General features: G+C 50.2%; 1 protein-coding gene across 1 annotated transcript in view; it reads left to right on the forward strand.

Annotated features, from left to right (window-relative positions):
• The window catches only part of LOC146208726 (medium-chain acyl-CoA ligase ACSF2, mitochondrial-like), a 70,973-nt gene that overhangs the window by 24,713 nt on the left and 24,369 nt on the right, over positions 1-21,891 (forward strand). Inside the window, exon 5 of the mRNA XM_084587317.1 lies at positions 15,065-15,115. Within this exon, the coding sequence (XP_084443443.1) occupies positions 15,065-15,115 (51 nt within the window). The remainder of the gene's footprint in view (positions 1-15,064; positions 15,116-21,891) is intronic.

The raw sequence follows: 21,891 nt of genomic DNA on the forward strand, positions 1-21,891 counted from the left end.
TAAAACTTTCCCAGCCAATCTGTATTCCATAGTTTGGCCGCAGATGTTTGCAAAACGCCCCATTGTATTTATATCAAAAAGCATTCATGATGAAATAAAAAAAAAAACGATATGTGGAGGGCTGAAGGCCCATCGTCCTATCCAGCCTTCACTATAAGATTTTTGAACAGTTTTAGCGGCTGTAGTTTCCAGTTATCAATATCATTAGACCTCAGCAGACATTTTATAACGTTATTTATTGCTTCAATGCATAAACGGGGTTGTTAAAGTGGCGGTAAATAAATGAAGAAACAAAAGGTTGGCCTATCTGGTGACTTCAAGGAAGGGGCGATGATAACGCTCCTGCTACCGAGCAATATATCAGAATAAGGGACCGGACCAGCCAGACTAACCTACGTATTGGTATGGTTTAGAGTTTAACGCCTCAAAGTGACTCAAGTTATGAGGGACACCGTACTAGAAGGCTCCTCGAATTTAGACCACCACCTGCGCCGAATTCTCGCAAGTACTTCACAGCCTCAATCAGGCCATGCGTATGGGTCTGGCTTCCCATGTGATGCCGACCCAAGTAAACACTCCCTACCTGCCGACCGAACAGTGCGCTTGGAATTCGGCCGTTCAGGCCACTCCCACCGGCGCTACCAACGAGCCTCGTCCCTCGACAGGCCCGCCGACATTGCACAGTACTCGGACGCGCCTTGCTTTTCGCCTCTGTAGGAAAGCACCCGCCGCGGCCGGGATCGAACCCCCAACGTTTGGATCAGCAGTATGGCGCCTCAACTAGTGAGCGACCGCAGCGAGTAGCTTACGCATACTGTCCGCATAGTTTGGCAGTTTTGTACGAGCTCCCACGAACAACCGGTGGTGCTCCAAATTTTCCTTGCGGAAACGTTTAGTCGAATGCGTTGAAATTTTTATTTTTCATTCTTGGACCTCTGTACAGGTAGTTCAGCTGCCTATAAAGACGTACGTCTTTGCCATATATAACTGTTATACCTATTTTATCATAAATGACTGTCTTTCCCAGCCACTGTCTTATCCCCTGACTGAACACGGTATTCATTACCTCCAGTACTCTTAACGCTTACTTGGAATGCATCAGCATTCTACAGGATAGTGTCATTCGAAATTTACGAATGCTAGAAAACGAGATCGAAGTACTAACGTCAGCAGAATATCTAGCGTTTTTCTGGACAGACACGTTTATCTTGGATGATTAGGTCGCCTTTGCTGGCAAAGTTTGGCACTTTTTGCGGGTTATAGGCCGACCATTCTAAAGGCTGTGGTGATCAGCACCTACTGCATATTCTGGCACAAACTGAACGTGTGCGCCGCCCAAGTACTTAGACCTCTCATTGGGAGCTTACCAGCAAAGTTAAAACTGATGGAATGAGCGCATATGGGCTGTACAGAGCGCTATTATGCACGCAGCCCATATAGTTCGTCTAAATTCGCCAAGGCAAGGGCCAACAGTACGTTTCTAGCAGCAACACTATATCATGTCTGGCCGATTGTTCATGGCACCAGGCTTTCTGTTCATTCCTTCGCGGAGCATTTGAAAGCCTTGGGCCGGGGTTCATCTGTTCTTTATTCTTTATTCAAGAGTTACCCCGCATTGCCCGAAGGCGTTATAGCAGGGGGGTTACAGATTGGCAAAAAATACCTCCTCACTTGCAGAACACAGTTGCATTTCGGAAAGCCGGTTCATCTATAAATGTTATATGCCAAGTGAGAATCCTTCCAAACCTATCACCGCTGGTGGGCCAGCTTTAGTCCATCTTTGTGCGCGGTCTCAACTTCTGTAACCGTCCGTTACAGTGAAATATTACATGACTCCGGCGACTGATAGTTGGTAGGTTATATGAATGGACATAGATTAGTCGTTGGGTTTTGTGACGTCATGGAATCGTATGCCATCGCCGAGTTGGCAGGATCTATCAACTTTCTAACTCTTTCAAGCACAGAAGTTTATTTTTCTTTAAATTTTCGATTTTATCGCACAAATGGTAAAAAATGATCACAAAAACAATATTACAGAAAGAAGAAAACATTTCTTATAGCTCTTTAGAACATATGAGGTGGTCAGCAGCACTGACAGAGTGATGAAGGTGTACACCTTCATCACTCTGTTTATTTTTGAATATCCTGCGGAATATCCTGGAAATGGAATCTCCTCATATTCAACATATGAAAGACAGGTTTGAACGCGAAATTTACATTCATGCTGAATTTGGATGATAAAATATAGTACTACCTATAACGCCATTCATGCATGGTGGTCAGTGTAGCTGACCACCGGTAAACAACATTGCCACATGACACCTATCTGCTGCAGTCTATTTTTGCCTCGCGAGAACAAGCATATATGCTCACGCACTACATATTGATAAGCTCCATAAAACCCCGGCCCTCAGTCACCAGCGGCTGCGGAACAACTGACCACGGCGGCGGTCAGACCTGTGACGCAGCAGGGGGTGCTAAGAAAGTCTGGCTCCGCTGGACAGGCCGCCATTGGAAGCTGACCCTGGCAACGTTTAATGCTAGAACCTTAGCTAGTGAAGCTAGCTTAGCAGTGCTGTTAGAGGAACTGGAGGGCGTGAAATGGGATGTCATAGGGCTTAGTGAGGTTAGGAGGCCGAATGAGGCATATACTGTACTGAAAGATGGGCATGTACTGTGTTATCGAGGCTTACCAGAGAGGCGACAACTAGGAGTAGGTTTCCTTGTCAATAAGTATATAGCGGGTAATATAGATGAATTCTATAGTATTAATGAGAGGGTTGCAGGCATCGTAATTCGGCTTAATAAGCGGTATAAACTGAAGGTTGTACAGGCCTATGCACCTACATGTAGTTATGATGACCAGGCAGTTGAAAGCTTCTACGAAGATGTAGAATCGGCAATGCGAAAAGTAAAGACGCAGTATACTGTACTAATGGGTGATTTCAATGCCAAGGTAGGGAAAAAACAGGCAGGAGACAAGGTAGTAGGTGACTATGGCATTGGTTCTAGGAATAGCAGGGGGGAGTTACTAGTTGAGTTTGCAGAGCGCAATAACTTACGAATCATGAATACCTTCTTCAGCAAACGGAAGAACCGGAAATGGACCTGGAAAAGTCCTAACGGAGAGACTAAAAATGAAATCGACTTCATAATGTGTTCAACCTCCGCCATTATGCAAGATGTAGAGGTAATCGGGAAAGTGCGATGCAGTGACCACAGGATGGTGAGGTCCCGAATTAGCCTAAATCTGAAGAAGGAACGCTACAGATTAGTAAGAAAGAAACCCATCAACGAATTAGCGGTGAGGGGGAGGGCAGAAGAGTTCAGGATCACGCTACAGAATAGGTTTTCAGCTCTAACTGAGGATGGCGACATTACGCTAGAGGCAAGGAACAATAATTTCAGAGATGTCATTACTGAGTGCGCGGTAGAAGTAGGCGGCAGGATAGTTAGAGAGGATACCGGCAAGCTGTCTAAGGAGACGAAAGATTTGATTAAGAAACGCCAGAGCGAAAGCTTCCAATCCAACAGACCAGATCGAATTGGCCGAGATATCAAAGCTAATCAATAAGCGCAAGGTGGCCGATATAAGAAAGTATAACATGGAGAAAATTGAGCATGCTGTAAAGAACGGGGGAAGCCTTAAAGCGGTAAAGAAATTGGGCATAGGCAAAAACCAGATGTATGCGATAAGGGACAAGGCGGGCAACGTCATCACTAATATGGAAAAGATAGTCAAAGTAGCCGAGGAGTTCTATACAGATCTCTACAGTAGCCAAAGTAGTCAGGACCGTAATGAGATTGGCGGTAGGGAAAAACAGTCAGACGTTCCACCAGTGACGAAGGACGAGGTCAAGAAAGCACTAGAAACTATGAAAAGGGGGAAATCAGCTGGAGAGGATCAGATAACTACAGATTTGCTGAAGGACGGGGGGGATATCGTGCTAGAAAACCTGGCCACCCTGTATACGCAGTGCCTGGTGTCATCGACGGTACCGGAACCATGGAAGAATGCAAACATTATCCTCATTCACAAGAAAGGGGACTCTAAGGACCTTAAAAATTACAGACCAATCAGCTTACTGTCTGTTACGTATAAGGTATTTACTAAGGTAATCGCTAATAGAATCAGGACAGCCTTAGACTGCAATCAAGCAAAGGATCAAGCAGGGTTTCGGAAACGGTACTCTACTATCGATCATATCCATACCATCAATCAGGTGATAGAAAAATGCTCGGAATATAACCAGCCCTTATACATAGCATTCATTGATTACGAAAAAGCATTTGACTCAGTTGAAACCTCGGCGGTGATGCAGGCATTGCGAAATCAGGGGGTAGACGAGCCATACGTGAAAGTGCTGGAAGATATATATAGCGGCTGCACAGCAACCATAGTTCTACATAAAGAAAGTAACAAAATTCCCATAAAGAGAGGTGTTAGGCAAGGAGACACAATCTCCCCAGTATTCAGAGACTTGGAATGGGAGCAGTTAGGGATAAGGGTAGATGGAGAATACCTCAGTAATCTGCGATTTGCTGATGACATTGCCTTGCTAAGCAACTCGGGGGATGAACTGCAAATAATGATTGATGACCTAGACAGGAAGAGTAGAAAGGTAGGCTTGAAAATCAATATGCAGACGCAAGGTAATGTTCAACAGCCTCGGGAAGGAACAGCAGTTTACATTAGGTAGCGAAATACTGGAAGTAGTAGGCGAATATGTCTACTTAGGACAGGTAGTAACCGCAGACCCGGACCACGAAAAGGAAATAACAAGAAGAATACGATTGGGATGGAGCGCATTTGGCAAGCACTCGCAGATTATGACTAGCAGCTTACCGGTATCGCTCAAGAGGAAAGTATACAACAGTTGCATCTTACCTGTACTCACCTATGGGGCTGAAACGTGGAGGCTAACCAAGAGAGTTCTACTTAAGTTGAGGACAGCCCAGAGGGCTATGGAACGAAAAATGGTAGGGGTAACATTAAGAGATAGAAAGCGTGCAGAGTGGGTCAGAGAAATAACTCAAGTTACCGACATTCTAGTAGAAATTAAGAAGAAGAAATGGACATGGACAGGACATGTAATGCGAAGAGAGGATAACCGATGGTCGCTGAGGGTAACAAACTGGATTCCAAGGGAAGGAAAGCGTAGCAGGGGGCGGCAGAAAGTTAGGTGGGCGGATGAGATCAAGAAGTTCGCAGGGGTCAAGTGGATGCAGCTAGCACAGAACCGGGTTAAGTGGAGAAATATGGGAGAGGCCTTCGCCCTGCAGTGGGTATAATCAGGCTGATGATGATGATGATGACTACATATTGCACTAAAAAAAAAGGTTCTATATAATGTACCTTACCTTTATGCTTGTAAAACATTTTGGGGTCCATCGCGGGAATTGATATGGCGGGTACAAAGGCGCGTTTTTCACAACACTAACATCCTTACAGACACCTCCCGCCGTTTGGAGGGTGCTCTGAGAACACTACAGAAAAAAAAAAAAAAAGTCAGCGTTTAATTTTTTTCCATGAACCCCAGGTGGCTCTGCAAAAAAAAAAAAAATTAAATGGTGGTCAACAACCCTGATCACCGTGCCTAAAAGAGTAATGCGCTTGCAATGCTCTCCCTCTTGTTCGTTCTTCCCGCTATTTCCCCGTGGTGGTTCGGATCTGAGGTTACTAGCTATGCTAGGCAGATGTATTTTCTTATTATTTCCGGCGCTTTGTTACCGATTATGAACTGTTCTTCCGTTCCCAGACTCTTGATTATAAGACGAAAGCCTTACTCGCCTCAGGGGTAGTATGGACAGAGAGTGATACCAGAAATAGCCCGTGATTTGTATCAAAATCGTGAATGAACTGTTCTTAGTGCACTGTTCAGATTGCGAGAATTGTACGCGAGATTTGTGCGTGAGATCTGTCATTTCCCGCGAGATTATATGAGATTAGTTGTTGTTTAGCGTTCCTGCCACCTGCAATGCCACACTTAAACGCGCGCCAAGGAACGCCACGTGACAGGAGCGATGGTTTACCGTCGAAACACACTTGCCGGAAAAAGTGTGGCAGATAATGTGCATTTCCTTTCCTGTAAATCAATTATACGTAGCACTCGAAGGAACGCCGATAAGAGGCAAACGATTAGAGGCAAATGATAGGAGAGGAAGAGACTCTCGAATTTTTTTGCTTGTATTTTTTCTGCTCTTGTTATTTTTTGCTCTTTCTACTTTCCTCTTCTGATTCTTTTTCTGTTTCGTTATTTCCCACGTTTTTTGCACAATTTTGATGTTTTCTGCACAATTTCGACGTCCGTGGCTGTTTGACGTCTGGGCACTATATCGACGTCCTTGGCTATATTGACGTCTACTTAGCTTTTAGGCTCTAATTAACTAATCACTCCACCAATCTTCAGAATAAATCAAACATTTAAGAAAGGAGAGTTCACAGGCGTCAAATTGCTCATAAAGGAAAGCCATTGTTGCAGATGCTATCCGTGTTATAGGATCGCCTTAGTCCCAGGAGAAGCCTGGAGCTGCCGTTGACACATTCGTTAATTAATTGATCTTCCGCAGTTTGGTGTTGGGGGAATCCGCCTGCGCCTATCTTAACCGCTTAGTGCGGAATCACTGGGCCGCTTGGGAGCCATCCGACTCACTGATCACTTGACTGCAACGCAACGTCTGGCGAAGGAGAACCGTTGCAGCACGAACTCGCTCCGCCTGCCGGTGCAGACGACGTCCTTGTTGATATTGCCGCGAAACCTTCAAAACAGTATTTGTTGTTTTTTTAACAGCCGCCGGCATACAGGCTTATCACTCTGATTCTGGACCGCGTATCAGTTCCGTAATCTTTGTTTGTTAATGTTCGATGCCGCGAATCACACCTTTATCAGTTTTGTTGTAGCACAAGATGCACCGAGATCTGTCTCGAAGGTTCCGGCCACTCGGGTGTCTTTCCACAATGTTCCAGCCCGTGCTGGTAGCTGCTTGCGACGTTATCTAGATTGTTCTGTGCAGCCTTTAAGTTGAGCGTTGCCGAGTGTGACGGGCAATCTTTGTTCGACGACCGACGGGCGCGTTTGTTGCTATCGCCGCCGCCGAGTTGCTTAGTTCTTTTGCGGCCGCAAGTCAGCCCAAATAAAAGGTTTCTTTAGTGCAATCATCGACCCCTTCATTTGTGTCGTCGACCTCGTCCCCACTACGTGACATCTGGTGGAGGTGCTACCTTTGATCCTTCAAGCGAAGACCCAAGCCGTGTTCCTGACGCCCTGGAAGACCAGCCTACAGGTCACCGAGCCAGCCGCCGATTTCAAGGCCTACAACCCGAACACGGTCTGCTGCCTGACCCCATTCGATCTCGGAAGGCATCGACGCTGACAATGGCCCAGCCTACAGCACCGGTTGTTTTCGTCCAACCTCGTGAGCCCCCCTGCTTCCATGGACTACCGGATGAAGATGCGGGAGATTGGATGGACCTTTTCGACCGTGTTGCAGATTTCAACGGCTGGAACGACGCTGCGAAACTCAGGCAGGTCTACTTTGTTCTTCAAGGACATGCCCGAATTTGGTTTGAAAATCACGAGACTTCTTTCAAGGATTGGGAGACATTCAAAGCACAGTTCTTGACGGCCTTTACAAGTTCTGTTCGAAAAGAAAGAGCTCAGGCCCTCCTCCAATCAAGAATTCAACTACCAAACGAGCCCGTCCTGGTCTACGTAGAGGAGATGAAACGCCTGTTTCGCCGCGCCGACCCTAACATGACCGAAGGTGATAGAGGGAAATTCCTAATGCGAGGAGTTAAAGAGTCGCTTTTTGCGGGGCTTGTTCGGAACCCGCCGAAAACAGTGGAAGAATTTGTAATGAAGCATCGACCATCGAGAAGACGTTGGACACCCGGATACGCCACTTCGAGCGACCACTTCAACCAGCCTACTCATGCCACTACCCCAGCGCATCTGCAAGCGGAGGTAACCTTCGGGACATAATCCGGGAGATCGTGCGAGAGGAACTCCGCCGAATGCTGCCACCATCGCAACAACCCCAGGTGGCGACGCTCGCGGACATCGTCCGTGAAGAAGTCCAGCAGGCGCTGGGCGTTCCTCAAGCGACGGCTGCGACTGTTCCAGCACGAGAGGCAACAGCGATGAACTACGCTGGTGCATTACGTCGCCCTGCGCCCCGACGTGATGACTTTCCGAGCCCTCACCGTTACCGCCCTGTTCCTGAAAACCGCCCCTTGGTCCCCGCCCGCCAAGAACGACCCCCAAGCCCCAGAAAGTGCGACGCCTGGCGGACAGCAAGCAACCGACCGCTCTGCTTCCATTGTGGTGAGGCAGGACACATCCTCCGTCACTGCCCGTACAGGCGGATCGGCCTCCGTGGTTTCGCTGTCGACGCCCCACGACCCCGTCCTGGCGAGCGACCACAGGAAATCAACGACTTCCTGCGCAACGGAGAGCACTCGTCGCCAAGGCGTCTGTCACGCTCCCCTTCACCGTACAATGCCCGATTTGCGTCGCCGGGCCGTGGTTACGTGCAAGGACGGTCTCCTAGCCCCCGTAGGGGAAACTAAAGGCAGCAACCTTTGGAGGTGAGGTTGCTCAACGGCGAAAAGACGAACATCCTCCGCCGCCGACGACCACTAACGACGACGCAACCATTTCACCGCCGCTCCACACGACGTCATCGACGACATCACGACCATACTGCAAGCAGACAACGCCGCCCAGCGCAGTAACTACGGTATGCCCCGGCCATGACCTGAAGAAACGACGAAGCCGAGATCGGACACTAAGGCCCACGTGCAATGCGAGGACGCGAACAAGTGACCTTGAAGTTGATATCGACGGTCGCAGTCACTTTCCTAGTAGACACCGGAGCTGACTATTGAGTCATTAGTGGACCGTTAGCCTCTCAGCTAAGAAAAGTTACCACCGATTGGGATGGCCCGCTGATTCGCACAGCAGGTGGCAACCTGATTACTCCATCGGGACGATGCACTGCAAGAATAACCGTAAATGGGCGTACTTACCCCACCAGCTTTGTGGTCTTGCAGCAGTGCTCCCGCGACGTGATTTTAGGCATGGACTTCCTAAATGAACATAGCGCTATCATCGACCTGCGATCCAAGCTCATCAAGCTCTCTGCAGACAAAGCCATTCCTGCTACGACGACGTCGATGAACACATCCCTCTAAAGGTCCTCGACGAAGAATTGAACGTCCCGCCCCGATCAAGTATCGCAGTCTGCGTAGGTAGCGCCAACATCGAAACCGCTGAAGGCATCGTCGAAGGAAATATCCAATTGCTCTTAGAACGAGGTGTCGGCATCGCAAGAGGCATCACGAAATTCCGGAGAGGTCAAGCTCAGGTTCTGGTAACAAACTTCACCGAAGAATACCGGCACCTCAACAAGGGCACGACGATCGCCTTTCTCGACGAATTAGCGGACCTCAAAGATGTATTCACCCTCCACGACCAAACGCTGGATGACGCACCGGACCTATTCCGTCAGCCCACATTTGACATCAACCCGGCATTGTCCCACAACCGGAAAGACCAGATTCTCAGTCTGCTTCGAAGCTACGGGGACTGCTTCTCATCGTCATCGAAGGTACGACAAACACCACTGGCCAAGCATCGCATAATAACGGACGAACACGCCCGACCTCTGCGCCAAAGCCCTTATCGTGTATCGCCGCGAGAACGCCAGGCCATTCGCGATCAAGTTGAGAAAATGCTGCGTGATGACGTAATCCAGCCATCGAACAGCCCCTGGGCAGCACCAGTCGTTTTGGTCAAGAAGAAAGACAGCACACTTCGCTTCTGCGTTGATTACCGCCGCTTGAATAGCATAACGAAGAAGGATGTCTACCCGCTTCCCCGCATCGACGACACTCTCGACCGGCTCTGCAATGCAAGGTACTTCTCATCGATGGACCTGAAGAGCGGATATTGGCAAATTGAGGTCGACGAAAGAGATCGCGAGAAGACCGCATTCATCACACCGGACGGCCTTTATGAATTTAAGATGATGCCATTTGGCCTCTGCTCCGCACCAGCCACGTTTCAACGAGTAATGGACACAGTCCTGGCAGGCTTGAAGTGGCAAATTTGTTTGGTATTTTTGGACGACATTGTTGTCTTCTCGTCAAACTTTGAAGACCACCTAAAACGACTACAGACAGTGCTGGAAGCCATCAAGTCATCGGGGCTAACGCTAAAAGCAGAGAAGTGTCATTTCGCTACGAAGAACTCCGATTTCTAGGTCACATCGTTAGCAAGGACGGTATTCGCCCAGACCCAGAGAAAACAGCTGCAATCGCACAATTCCCACCGCCTGCCGACAAGAAAGCTGTGCGCCGATTCCTTGGGCTGTGCGCTTATTATCGACGATTTGTCAGAAACATTTCGCGGATCGCCGAACCGTTGACGCAGCTTACAAAGGCTGACGTACCTTTTAAATGGGAAGCGCCGCAAGGAGAAGCCTTTGACGAACTTAAGCGCCGCCTGCAATGCCCTCCTGTACTTGGCCACTTTGATGAAAACGCCGAGACCGAAATTCACACCGACGCGAGCAGTGTAGGCCTCGGAGCCATTCTCGTCCAGAAGACTGCCAGACAGGAAAAAGTAATCGCCTACACTAGCAGGTCTCTCACAAAAGCCGAAGTCAATTACTCGACGACCGAGAAGGAGTGCCTTGCGATCATCTGGGCTACTTCTAAGTTTCGTCCATACCTATACGGCCGACCATTCAAGGTGGTAAGCGACCATCACGCGCTCTGCTGGCTGGCTAATTTGAAAGATCCTTCCGGCCGCCTTGCCAGATGGAGCCTACGACTTCAAGAATTTGACATGACTAGTCTATAAGTCGGGCCGGAAGCATTCCGACGCAGACTGCTTATCCCGCGCACCCGTCGATTCTCCCCCGAAGGACGATGACGATGACGCCTTTTTGGGACCGGTAAGCGCCAGCAGTTTCGCAGAACAACAGCGATCAGACCCTGAGCTGAAAGCGCTTGCCGATTACTTGGAAGGAAAGACCGCTTCCCCTCCTGGTGTGTTCAGGCGACATTTATCATCTTTCACGTTAAACAATGGCCTCCTTGTGAAGGAAAACTTCGCACCCAACAAGACCGCGCAGCTTCTCGTAGTGCCTAAAACCCTTCGGCAAGAAATTCTGCAGGCGTTGCACGATGAGCCCACAGCAGGCCACACAACTCTCCGACCTCGAGCGATGGGAGGCTGCGGTGTCCAGCTCTGATCCGGCCGTTCAAAAGCGGCTGACAGACTGGGCTTTGGGTGTCGCTGTGAAGCACCAGCTTTCGGCCACAACACGCAGCCAAGAGCCGACCCGTCATTAGAATGTAATCCCTTAAGGCTCCCAAATATAAAGTTTTTCACCACCACCACCACCACAGCAGGCCACCTCGGATTTGCGCGCACGTTGCGTCGAATCCAGGAGAAGTATTACTGGCCGCGACTGCCTGCCGAAGTTGCCCACTACGTGAAGACGTGTCGTGAGTGCCAACGACGCAAGACGCCGCCGATCAAATTAGCAGGACTACTAAACCCGATTCCGCCCCCAATCCAGCCCTTTCAACAAATTGGGATGGATCTCCTCGGCCCCTTTCCATCTTCGTCTATGGGTAACAAGTGGATCATCGTGGCCACTGACTACCTTACCCGTTACGCCGAAGCAAGAGCACTACCAAATGGTACCGCGGCAGAAGTCGCCAAATTTTTTGTCGAACAAATTCTTTTGCGACACGGCGCCCCAGAAGTGCTCATCACGGACAGGGGAACGGCGTTTACGGCAGAGTTGACGCAAGCCATCCTGGAATACAGTCACACAAGCCATCGACGAACAACTGCGTACCATCCCCAGACCAATGGCCTTACGGAGCGCCTGAACAAAACGATCGCTGACATGATCGCTATGTACGTCGACGCTGAACACAAGACCTGGGACGCCATCTTGCCGTACGTGATCTTGGCGTATAACACGGCAGTCCAGGAGACGACCAGAGCGACTCCGTTCAAGCTTGTGTACGGTAGGGAGCCCACGACAACGCTCGACGCAATGCTACCGCATGTAACCAACGAGGACAACCTTGACGTCGCCGCCTACCTGCAGCGTGCAGAGGAAGCCCGACGACTCGCACGGCTGCGTATTAAAGACCAACAGCGCACCGACAGCCGACGATACAACTTACGACGACACCACGCAGAGTACAATCCAGGAGACCAAGCGTGGGTTTGGACACCTGTTCGCCGTCGCGGATGAAGTGAAAAGTTGTTGCGTCGATACTTTGGCCCGTACAAAATCATTCGCCGCGTCGGCCCACTGGACTATGAAGTCATTCCCGACGGAATGTCAGCATCACAACGGCGACGCGCACGCCCAGAAATTGTACATGTTGTACGACTGAAGCCATATTACGCGCGTTAAAGAATGTGTGGTGTTTAAAATTTGCAGTGCTTGCTTTGTTTTGGAACATCGAGGCGATGTTTTTTTTTTAAGGGGGGAGTAATGCCGCGAAACCTTCAAAACAGTATTTGTTTTTTTTAACAGCCGCCGGCATACAAGCTTATCACTCTGATTCTGGACCGCGTATCAGTTCCGTAATCTTTGTTTGTTAATGCTCGATGTCGCGAGTCACACCTTTATCAGTTTTGTTGTAGCACAAGATGCACCGAGATCTGTCTCGAAGGTTCCGGCCACTCGGGTGTCTTTCCACAATGTTCCAGCCCGTGCTGGTAGCTGCTTGCGACGTTATCTAGATTGTTCTGTGCAGCCTTTAAGTAGAGCGTTGCCGAGTGTGACTGGCAATCTTTGTTCGACGACCGACGGGCGCGTTTGTTGCTATCGCCGCCGCCGAGTTGCTTAGTTCTTTTGCGGGCGCAAGTCAGCCCAAATAAAAGGTTTCTTTTGTGCAATCATCGACCCCTTCATTTGTGTCGTCGGCCTCGTCCCCACTACGTGACAATATGCACAGTACAGCTGGGCCTGCGCTTCAGCGCCGCCACCTGTCGCCTAGGAGCGAGGAGGGTGTGCGCCGGTGCGGGGAAGGGTCACAGCTGGCACTGTTCTAGTCTTTTGATGTATGGGACTGACGGTCACCTCGAGTATGAGCGCTTAAAGGCTTTCGCCTTAAATGTGTGACAGAACGAGCTGCATATGCTTCGCGTAAAGACTAACCTCCAAGGAGCGCAAAACCGTCAATAATTCGAGAAATTCTCTTGGCGATGTTCTCACAGCACACGCGGCGCGAAATAGTGCTGTTCGAGCTCGGTCTATCTGGTCAGATATCTTCGCGCTCTGGCCGCCACTTCGACCTGTCCGATGAACGTAAGCCAATCAGCGAGCAGAATATGTTCTTGTAGTTCCGCCCTCTAAAACAGCCGCCGCGAACAGTGGCCGGTTTTGTTCGGTTGCGAGAACGTTTTTCCAGTATCATTAGAGGAAGCGTTTCATGTGGCATGAATCGTCACGTTTCTGATGAGACGTAATCAAATCTAGTACCTGAAGTACCACATGTCCTATATAGCAGCGGCAGATGAGTCGTTTTAACTAACTGCCAGTATCAAGCGTCTGTTCTTACGCTTTGTTTAGCGTTTCGTGAGGTGTGAAGAATGTTTGTCTAGCCTGTCTGTACGATTGTAGGTGTGCTGCAGGGGATTATAGGCTGTGTGATATGTAACTCTGCCTTGTTATCCAAGAGGGAAGCCCAGTGTAAGAGAGCTCGGGCCTGCCGGTGGGTGGCAGCATTCCCTCCCGCTGGTTCCGGGTGTCCCGAACCACTATTACTCAAATTAACATACAAGGTACACCGCCGTCGTCTCCCGCTTCTTTTTTTTCTCTTTAAGCTTTATGCCACTTTATGTGCTGTCCCGAAATATGTTGCTGCCATTTGTTTTACATCCGGCAGCCAGGGGAGTAACCGCGTTGTTGCGAGGGAAGAGTGCTTCAATGTGCGAGACGTGGGAGCGGCACTCTATGCGACGGTTACACACTGCACTTTGCATCGACCATGTGTCCACTTTGCACTTTGCATCGACCTTTGCATCGACACAATCTCCCCAGTACTATTCACAGCTTGTTTAGAGGAAGTATTCAGAGACTTAGAATGGGAGCAGTTAGGGATAAGGGTAGATGGAGAATACCTCAGTAATCTGCGATTTGCTGATGACATTGCCTTGCTAAGCAACTCGGGGGATGAACTGCAAATAATGATTGATGACCTAGACAGAAAAAGTAGAAAGGTAGGCTTGAAAATCAATATGCAGAAGACTAAGGTAATGTTCAACAGCCTCGGGAAGGAACAGCAGTTTACATTAGGTAGCGAAATACTGGAAGTAGTAGGCGAATATGTCTACTTAGGACAGGTAGTAACCGCAGACCCGGACCACGAAAAGGAAATAACAAGAAGAATACGATTGGGATGGAGCGCATTTGGCAAGCACTCGCAGATTATGACTAGCAGCTTACCGGTATCGCTCAAGAGGAAAGTATACGACAGTTGCATCTTGCCTGTACTCACCTATGGGGCTGAAACGTGGAGGCTAACCAAGAGAGTTCTACTTAAGTTGAGGACAACCCAGAGGGCTATGGAACGAAAAATGGTAGGGGTAACATTAAGAGATAGAAAGCGTGCAGAGTGGGTCAGAGAAATAACTCAAGTTACCGACATTCTAGTGGAAATTAAGAAGAAGAAATGGACATGGGCAGGACATGTAGTGCGAAGAGAGGATAACCGATGGTCGCTGAGGGTAACAAACTGGATTCCAAGGGAAGGAAAGCGTAGCAGGGGGCGGCAAAAAGTTAGGTGGGCGGATGAGATTAAGAAGTTCGCAGGGGTCAAGTGGATGCAGCTAGCACAGAACCGGGTTAAGTGGAGAAATATGGGAGAGGCCTTCGCCCTGCAGTGGGCATAATCAGGCTGATGATGATGATGATGATGATGATGATGATGATGTCTTTGAAACGTGCTATCGTGTCATACCCTTTCCCATTCATGTGATCACAAAGAACTCACTATACATAATGCGAACTTACGCTATTCCAGGTACCCGGCTCTCAAGTACGTCATCTCCCTGAATGACACCAGCGACGTCAGGTAAGCGTTCGATTTCAGCGCCAAATCGCGAAAGTTTCACGTAGCTTCTGGCGAGCATTGTAAAATGACGACCGACGTGATTCCCAATTTAATTCTTTGCCAAGCTGGACTTCGAACAAGAGTTAATTGCCAGCGGTACTGATTTCCGGTGCAGCGGTGTAATTATAACGTCGTAACCATTTCGCAATACAAAGTAACCTTTTCTTCACACGCGATTTCGCTTTGCCCTGACAGTCGCATGAGTGCATCTGCTCGTCGACAGTACTCCTGTATTCTATGTTGGCTCTAGCTGCATGCAGCTTCACTAGTTGAAGCTATGACTCGCCTATTTTACGGCGCAGCTCATAGGTGCCCGTTCGTGACATAAGCGGCGTCACCGTGTCGACGTAACCAGCGGGCAGCTATAGAACGGGCCATGAAGCCCCCTATAGTACTGGCCAACCTGCGGCAAAAGATTCTGCTCGGCCTTCAACAACCCGCCATGCTCATCCAAAGCATAGAAGTCTGACAGATTGTGGTGCATGTCCACGTTGGGATCGTCAGGGACCTCTTATCTCTATCACGTTCTACACCTCAAGGCAAAACTAAAGTCTACCCGTTATGGGGTACCCCAGGTGGCTGCCGTATCGTATGTGGCACAGGCCAGCCTGAGGCACAAGGTTCTGCTCGGCCTAGGGCAACTTTCCGTAGCCATAGGGAGCATTGACACCTCGGAAGATTTCATGAACGTAAGAGTAGGATCGGATCCCTGGGGACCCCTTAACGTAATCGCATCCTGCTCTTAAAAGTGGAGTTTAAGTGTCCTTGCGTATTTGGGTGCACGTTGAGAAAAATATTCGGTAGAAAGGCGCGAAAATAGAGAAGTAAAAAAGAACAAATACATTTTAAGGACTCCGTTTCACGCTCAAAATCTCAGCCCTTATATATTGCGCCATAGAAGCATCGAGAAGTAGCGCGTTTAACTGTTTTCTCGTTCGCTTTCATAAAATTTCTCCAATTTTCGCTAGCTGTCCCCGCTCAACCGGAAGCTGTAGGAATCCCGCAAGAATTTGTCGACCAACTGACCACCCAGGTGACTGTAAACAAACGAAAGCACTAGTGTTCCTGTGTATGCCCCCTGTATGTGCCCCCGCAAGGAGCGCGTACGTGCAGGAACACTAAGAAGCAGTGCAGGGTCTAAAACTGTACTGCTGACCTAAAATATTGAACCAGAGAAAGATATGGAAACACAAGAAAATAAGTACACGGGACTGCGCTGTCCCGTGTACTTCTTTTCTTCTATTTCTGTGTCTTTAGTTGGTTCAGTGTGTTAGATTCGCACCAATTGGCCCAAATTTTCATCATGTTAAGTACCGCTTACATAACGGATGCACGCGTCTAGCTCAATCCGCTGACGACGAATACGCCAGGTTTTCTGTGACGTAGGGAGTGTGGAACAAGTTTCACATTACCGAGTATCGCAATGAGAGTTGTTGCTTAGTCTCGATGGTCCCAAGCTCAAAAGCATCGATCCCCCCTTGCGCGGTTTTTTTTTTTTTTTGTCTACCTCGGCCGGCAATGGTTTTGCCTAAAGAAAGCTTCAACAAAACACATGGCACTATGCCACTCTGGCACCTAGCGCGAAAAATAATTTCTGGTTACTACAATCAGCGAATGACACGATCGTCATCAGCAGCAGTCGGACTGTAGCCATCGCAGAGCAAAGGCCTCTCCCATATTGTAACGTAACGTTACACAGAAGACGCTCTGTCACTCTGGCACCGAAGAACACCAACAGCCAGTCAGGGCAGCACAAAAACGGAGCACCGTTTCGCTTCGTCGTCTTCTCCTAATCGCCCGTTCAAATCTTCGTCGTCTATGAATGGCATGTGTCATTGCCCCCCTTCTTAGCAGCATCGCCTCGATGCTGCAAATGCTGCTTGATGCGATGAGCTGACAGATATGCTAGGTTGGTGTGGTATACCACAACACAAAACGGGGCACCATCAGTCTCAAGTATAGTCAGCCGGGCGATCGTGGTAGGGTTTCATCCGGACGACGTGTACAACATCAGTGAACTTGCGTCGTCTGCGGCTTGAGGGATCTTGGGTCGCGGATTCAACTGCGTAAGTAACGTCGCTGAGGCGGCGGAGGGCACGATATGGGCCGAAGTACCGGCGCAGCAATTTTTCAGAGAGCCCGCGATGACGAACGGGCGTCCAAATCCAGACATAGTCTTCAGGCTCGTAGGCAGCGAAGCGCCGTCCCTTGTTGTAACGGTCAGCGTCTAGTTGCTGTTGTAGGCCGTGGTCCGTCTATGGCTAGTGTGTGTAAGGTTCAGTACAGCCTTAGTCAGGCGGGCCGTAAAAGCTGCCCCGCGATCGGTAATGATAACAGCCGGAGCGCCATGACGCAATACAATGTCGTGGACAGAAAACTCTGCGACTTCGGTGGCAGTTCCATTTGTGAGCGACGCGGTCTCAGCATATCGGGTCAAGTAGTCTGTCGTGACAACAATCCAGCGCTTTCCATTACTTGACTTCGGGAAAGGACCAAGAAGATCCATCCCCACTTGTTGGAAAGGAGTTTTCGGTGGAGCGATCGGCTGAAGAAATCCAGCTGGTTTCACGGGTGGAGTTTTTCGGCGTTGACAATCACGGCAGATTTTAACGTAAGATCGCACTGAAGGTAATAATTTCGGCCAATAGTATTTCTCCCGAATTCTTGCAAGCGTATGACTAACTCCCAAGTGGCCGGAGGACGGTTCGTCGTGACAAGCACTTAAGATGTCAGGCCGTAGGTGCGTAGGCACTACGAGTAGAAATGTCTCTTTTGATCTTTCAAAATTGCGCTTGTAGAGAACTCCACTTCGTAAAGCGTATGACTGCAAGCCACGACGAAAAACAAGCGGTGCTCTACCACCGCGTCCTTCGAGATAATCGATGAGTGGCGCCAGCTCCGGGTCCTTGCGTTGAAGGTCAGCCATATGGGATTGGGTAATGGCCCCAATAAAGGGCAAATCGTCGGCGTTTTCCACTGCAGTGGAGTCCAATGGCGCGCGTGACAAGCAATCTGCATCTTGGTGTTTATGTCCCGACTTATAGACAACAGTGACGTCATACTCTTGAAGACGGAGGCTCCAACGAGCTAAGCGTCCAGACGGGTCTTTAAGGCTTGCCAGCCAGCACAAGGAATGATGGTCGCTGACAATACGGAAGGGTCGTCCATACAAATATGGTCGAAACTTGCTGATGGCCCAGATTACCGCAAGGCACTCCTTCTCCGTTGTCGAATAGTTCGCCTCCGATCGTAAGAGTCTTCGGCTCGCGTAGGCGATAACCCGTTCTACTCCGCCTTGCCACTGAATGAGTACCACGCCGAGGCCAACGTTGCTGGCATCAGTATGTACGTCGGTTGCGGCGTCTTCATCGAAATGGGCGAGTATTGGGGGTCTGTGTAGGCGGCTCCTAAGCTCCTGAAAGGCTTGTTCTTGATCGTCTCCCCACAGGAAGGGTATGTCTTCTCTGGTTACTGCTGTCAGTGGTTCAGCTATCTTAGAAAAATCTTGAACGAAGCGTCGGTAGTATGAACAAAGACCTAGAAATCGTCGAAGTGCCTTTTTGTCGGTGGGGCGTGGAAAATTTGACACTGCGGTAGTCTTCTCGGGATCAGGGAGAACGCCCTGTGCACTGACATGGCCGAGAAAGCGTAGTTCCTTGAAAACAAAGTGGCATTTCTCAGGCTTGATCGTTAGTTGCGCACCTTTGAGTGCTTGAAGCACGATGCGCAATCGGTCCAAGTGTTGCTTGAAAGTAGGCGAGAAAATAACGGCATCATCTAAGTACACCAAGCACGACTGCCACTTCAGACCTGATAAAACCGTGTCCATCATACGTTGGAACGTGGCCGGTGCCGAGCAAAGACCAAACGGAAGCACCTTAAACTCGTATAGGCCGTCGGGGGTCACAAATGCAGTCTTCTCTCGGTCTCTCTGATCCACCTCGATTTGCCAGTATCCGCTTTTGAGGTCTAATGAGGAGAAGTACCTGGCGTCGCGTAGTCGGTCGAGGGCATCATCAATCCTGGGCAGCGGATAGACGCCCTTTTTAGTCACGTTATTCAACTTTCGGTAATCGACACAGAATCTCAAGGTGCCATCTTTCTTTTTGACAAGGACCACTGGCGATGCCCATGGGCTCGTCGAAGGCTGGATCACGTCGTCCGCAAGCATTTCATCCACTTGCATTTTAATGGCGTCACGTTGCTTAGGAGAAACCCGGTACGGGCGCTGGTATACCGGTAACGTGGTCTCATCGGTGATGATGCGGTGCTTGGCGACAGGAGTACGACCAACCTTAGAGCCTGTGGCGAAGCAGTCTGCGAAATCGCTGAGAAGAGCCGAGAGAAGATTCCTCTGATCGGGCCTCAAGTCGGGGTTAATTTTAACGGTTTGCAGAGCATGACAAGGTGCGGCTTCTTCTTTAGGGTTCGCTCCGGCGGTGCATAAATGAGGCAAGGCAGTAACATCGTGAAGGACGGCAACAGCCGTGTCCTTGGCGAGATGCCGCATCTCCTTAGCAAAATTTGTCAGGAGGACAGTAGCACAACTGTTCTGAAGTTGTACGAGTCCTCTAGCAACGGCTAATTCCTTCTCGAGTAGTAGCGGAAGGTGCCCATCCGCGATGCCCTCGTAATCGTGGAATAAGTCATGCTTTACCAGAACCAACACACTAGAACGTGCCGGAACCCTCACGTCATCGTCGACTATACGCAAAACATTCAGACCCGGATCTTCGTTTTCAATGCGCGCCACGGCTCGTTTCGTCGAAAAGGAAACACGCGCTTCTTTCACGTCAATGACAGCGCCGTTGGTCTGCAGGAAGTCTAGACCAAGGATCAAGTCTTTCGAACACTCAGGAAGCACGATAAATTCTCCGACATACACAAAACCACGGATGCCGACCCGCGCTGTGCACTTGCCTGCAGGTTCGATCAAGTGACTTCCCGCCGTGCGAATTTTCGGGCCGGACCAATGTGTCAAAACTTTCTTCAATTCTCGGGCGAGACCACGGCTCATTACTGAATAATCGGCACCAGTGTCGAGTAACGCGGTGACATCCACTCCATCAATCGTTACACATAAATCGGAGGTAGTATGCCGGATGCTGTCGCTACCTGACACAAGCGAAATCTCGTCGGGTCGGCCTGACGATGACGGAGGATCTTCACATTTCCCGACATCAGCGACCCTGCCTCCGAAGGACGCTGGTATTACTTTTCCCGGCTAAGGCTGGGAGAGGAGCGGCGTCGGGAAGAGTGGGGACTTGTCGAACGGTGGCTGTTCGGGGACGTAGACCGACGCTCTTGGTAACCGGACTTAACGGGATACTGTAGCGCTGTAAGGTCGCTTGCAATCTCAGTAGGCCGTTCGCCATTCCGAGGGTAGAGTTCCTCCGAGGCGAAACCCCGCATGTTGACGCGGCGGTACGGGCACGCCCGGTAAAGGTGACTGGCTTCCCCGCAATGATAGCACAGGGGCGACGGTCCCGGGGCCGCCATACTTGACTTTTACGGGGTCGCTGGTAGATTGGCGGAGGGGAGTAGTGAGGCTCCATGCGGCTCCATGCGAGGCCCTCCATGCGAGGACCCTGCGGCTCCATTGCTGGAGCTGCGGCGTTGATACTATGGTCCGGCGGGGGAGCCCTACGTAAGACGGACGCGTAGGTGGGCCTCGCGTCGAGCGTCTGGTGGGGAACGCGCTGCTGGGGAACGTCAGCAATTTGCTGAGCTGCCATACGCACCTCGTCCCGGACGACTTCAGCCAGTGAAGGAAAAGCTGTTGTGTTGCAAGGCATCCGGAGCGCTTGCAGTTCCTCCCGCACGACAGAACGGATGAGATTTCGTAGTGCGTCCATGTCGCTGCCGACATGCACAGGGGGTGCTTCGGACCCAATGATGTTCACGTCACGGTTGTACTGACGGGCTAGGTGTTGTAGCGTTGTCTCCATGGTCGCTGCCTCGCTGAGAAACTCCGCCAGAGTGCGCGGTGGACTGCGCACCAGTTCCGCGAAAAGTTCTTGTTTAACGCTCCGCATCAGGTGACGCAGTTTATTATCAGGCATTTGTGTGTCTGCACGCTTGAAAAGGCGTGTCATGTCCTCAAAGAACGTACGCACGCTCTCGTTCTGGCGCTGATTGCGCGAGTGTAGCGCAGCTTCTGCTCGCTCCCGGCGGTCGGCGCTAGGAAAGGTGGCTTTCAAATCACGACAGAAGGCTGCCCAGGATGGAAAGGAAGCCTCATGGTTTTCAAACCAAGTCCGTGCTGACTCTTCAAGAGCGAAGTACACGTTGTGGAGCTTGCGCTCATCAGTCCACCCGTTGTAACGAGCAACTCGCTCGTAGTTCTCAAGCCAGTCCTCGGCGTCCTCGAACACGTCGCCATGAAAAGAGGGGGGTGTTCGCGGCTGATGACACAGGATGTGGGTGGGAAGCCTGCTCTCAGATGTCATTGCAGCAGGTTCGACGGCCGTCTGAGGGTGCGTCGTCCTGGTAGCGGCCGGAAGGGGTCCGAATTCAGGGGGCTCTCCGCGTAGGCGGCGGCCGAGGCATTGATGTACGGGGGTAAGCTCCGTATTGACAGGTTGATTATGCAGGACTGGATCGTTACCTGGCAATTCCTCCACCAGATTTGTAACGTAACGTTACACAGAAGGCGCTCTGTCACTCTGGCACCGAAGAACATCAACAGCCAGTCAGGGCAGCACAAAAACGGAGCACTGTTTCGCTTCGTCGTCTTC

This window comes from Amblyomma maculatum, chromosome 1, assembly GCF_055883805.1.
Source record: "Amblyomma maculatum isolate TAMU_Amacu chromosome 1, ASM5588380v1, whole genome shotgun sequence".
Classification (NCBI taxonomy): Eukaryota; Metazoa; Arthropoda; class Arachnida; order Ixodida; family Ixodidae; genus Amblyomma; species Amblyomma maculatum.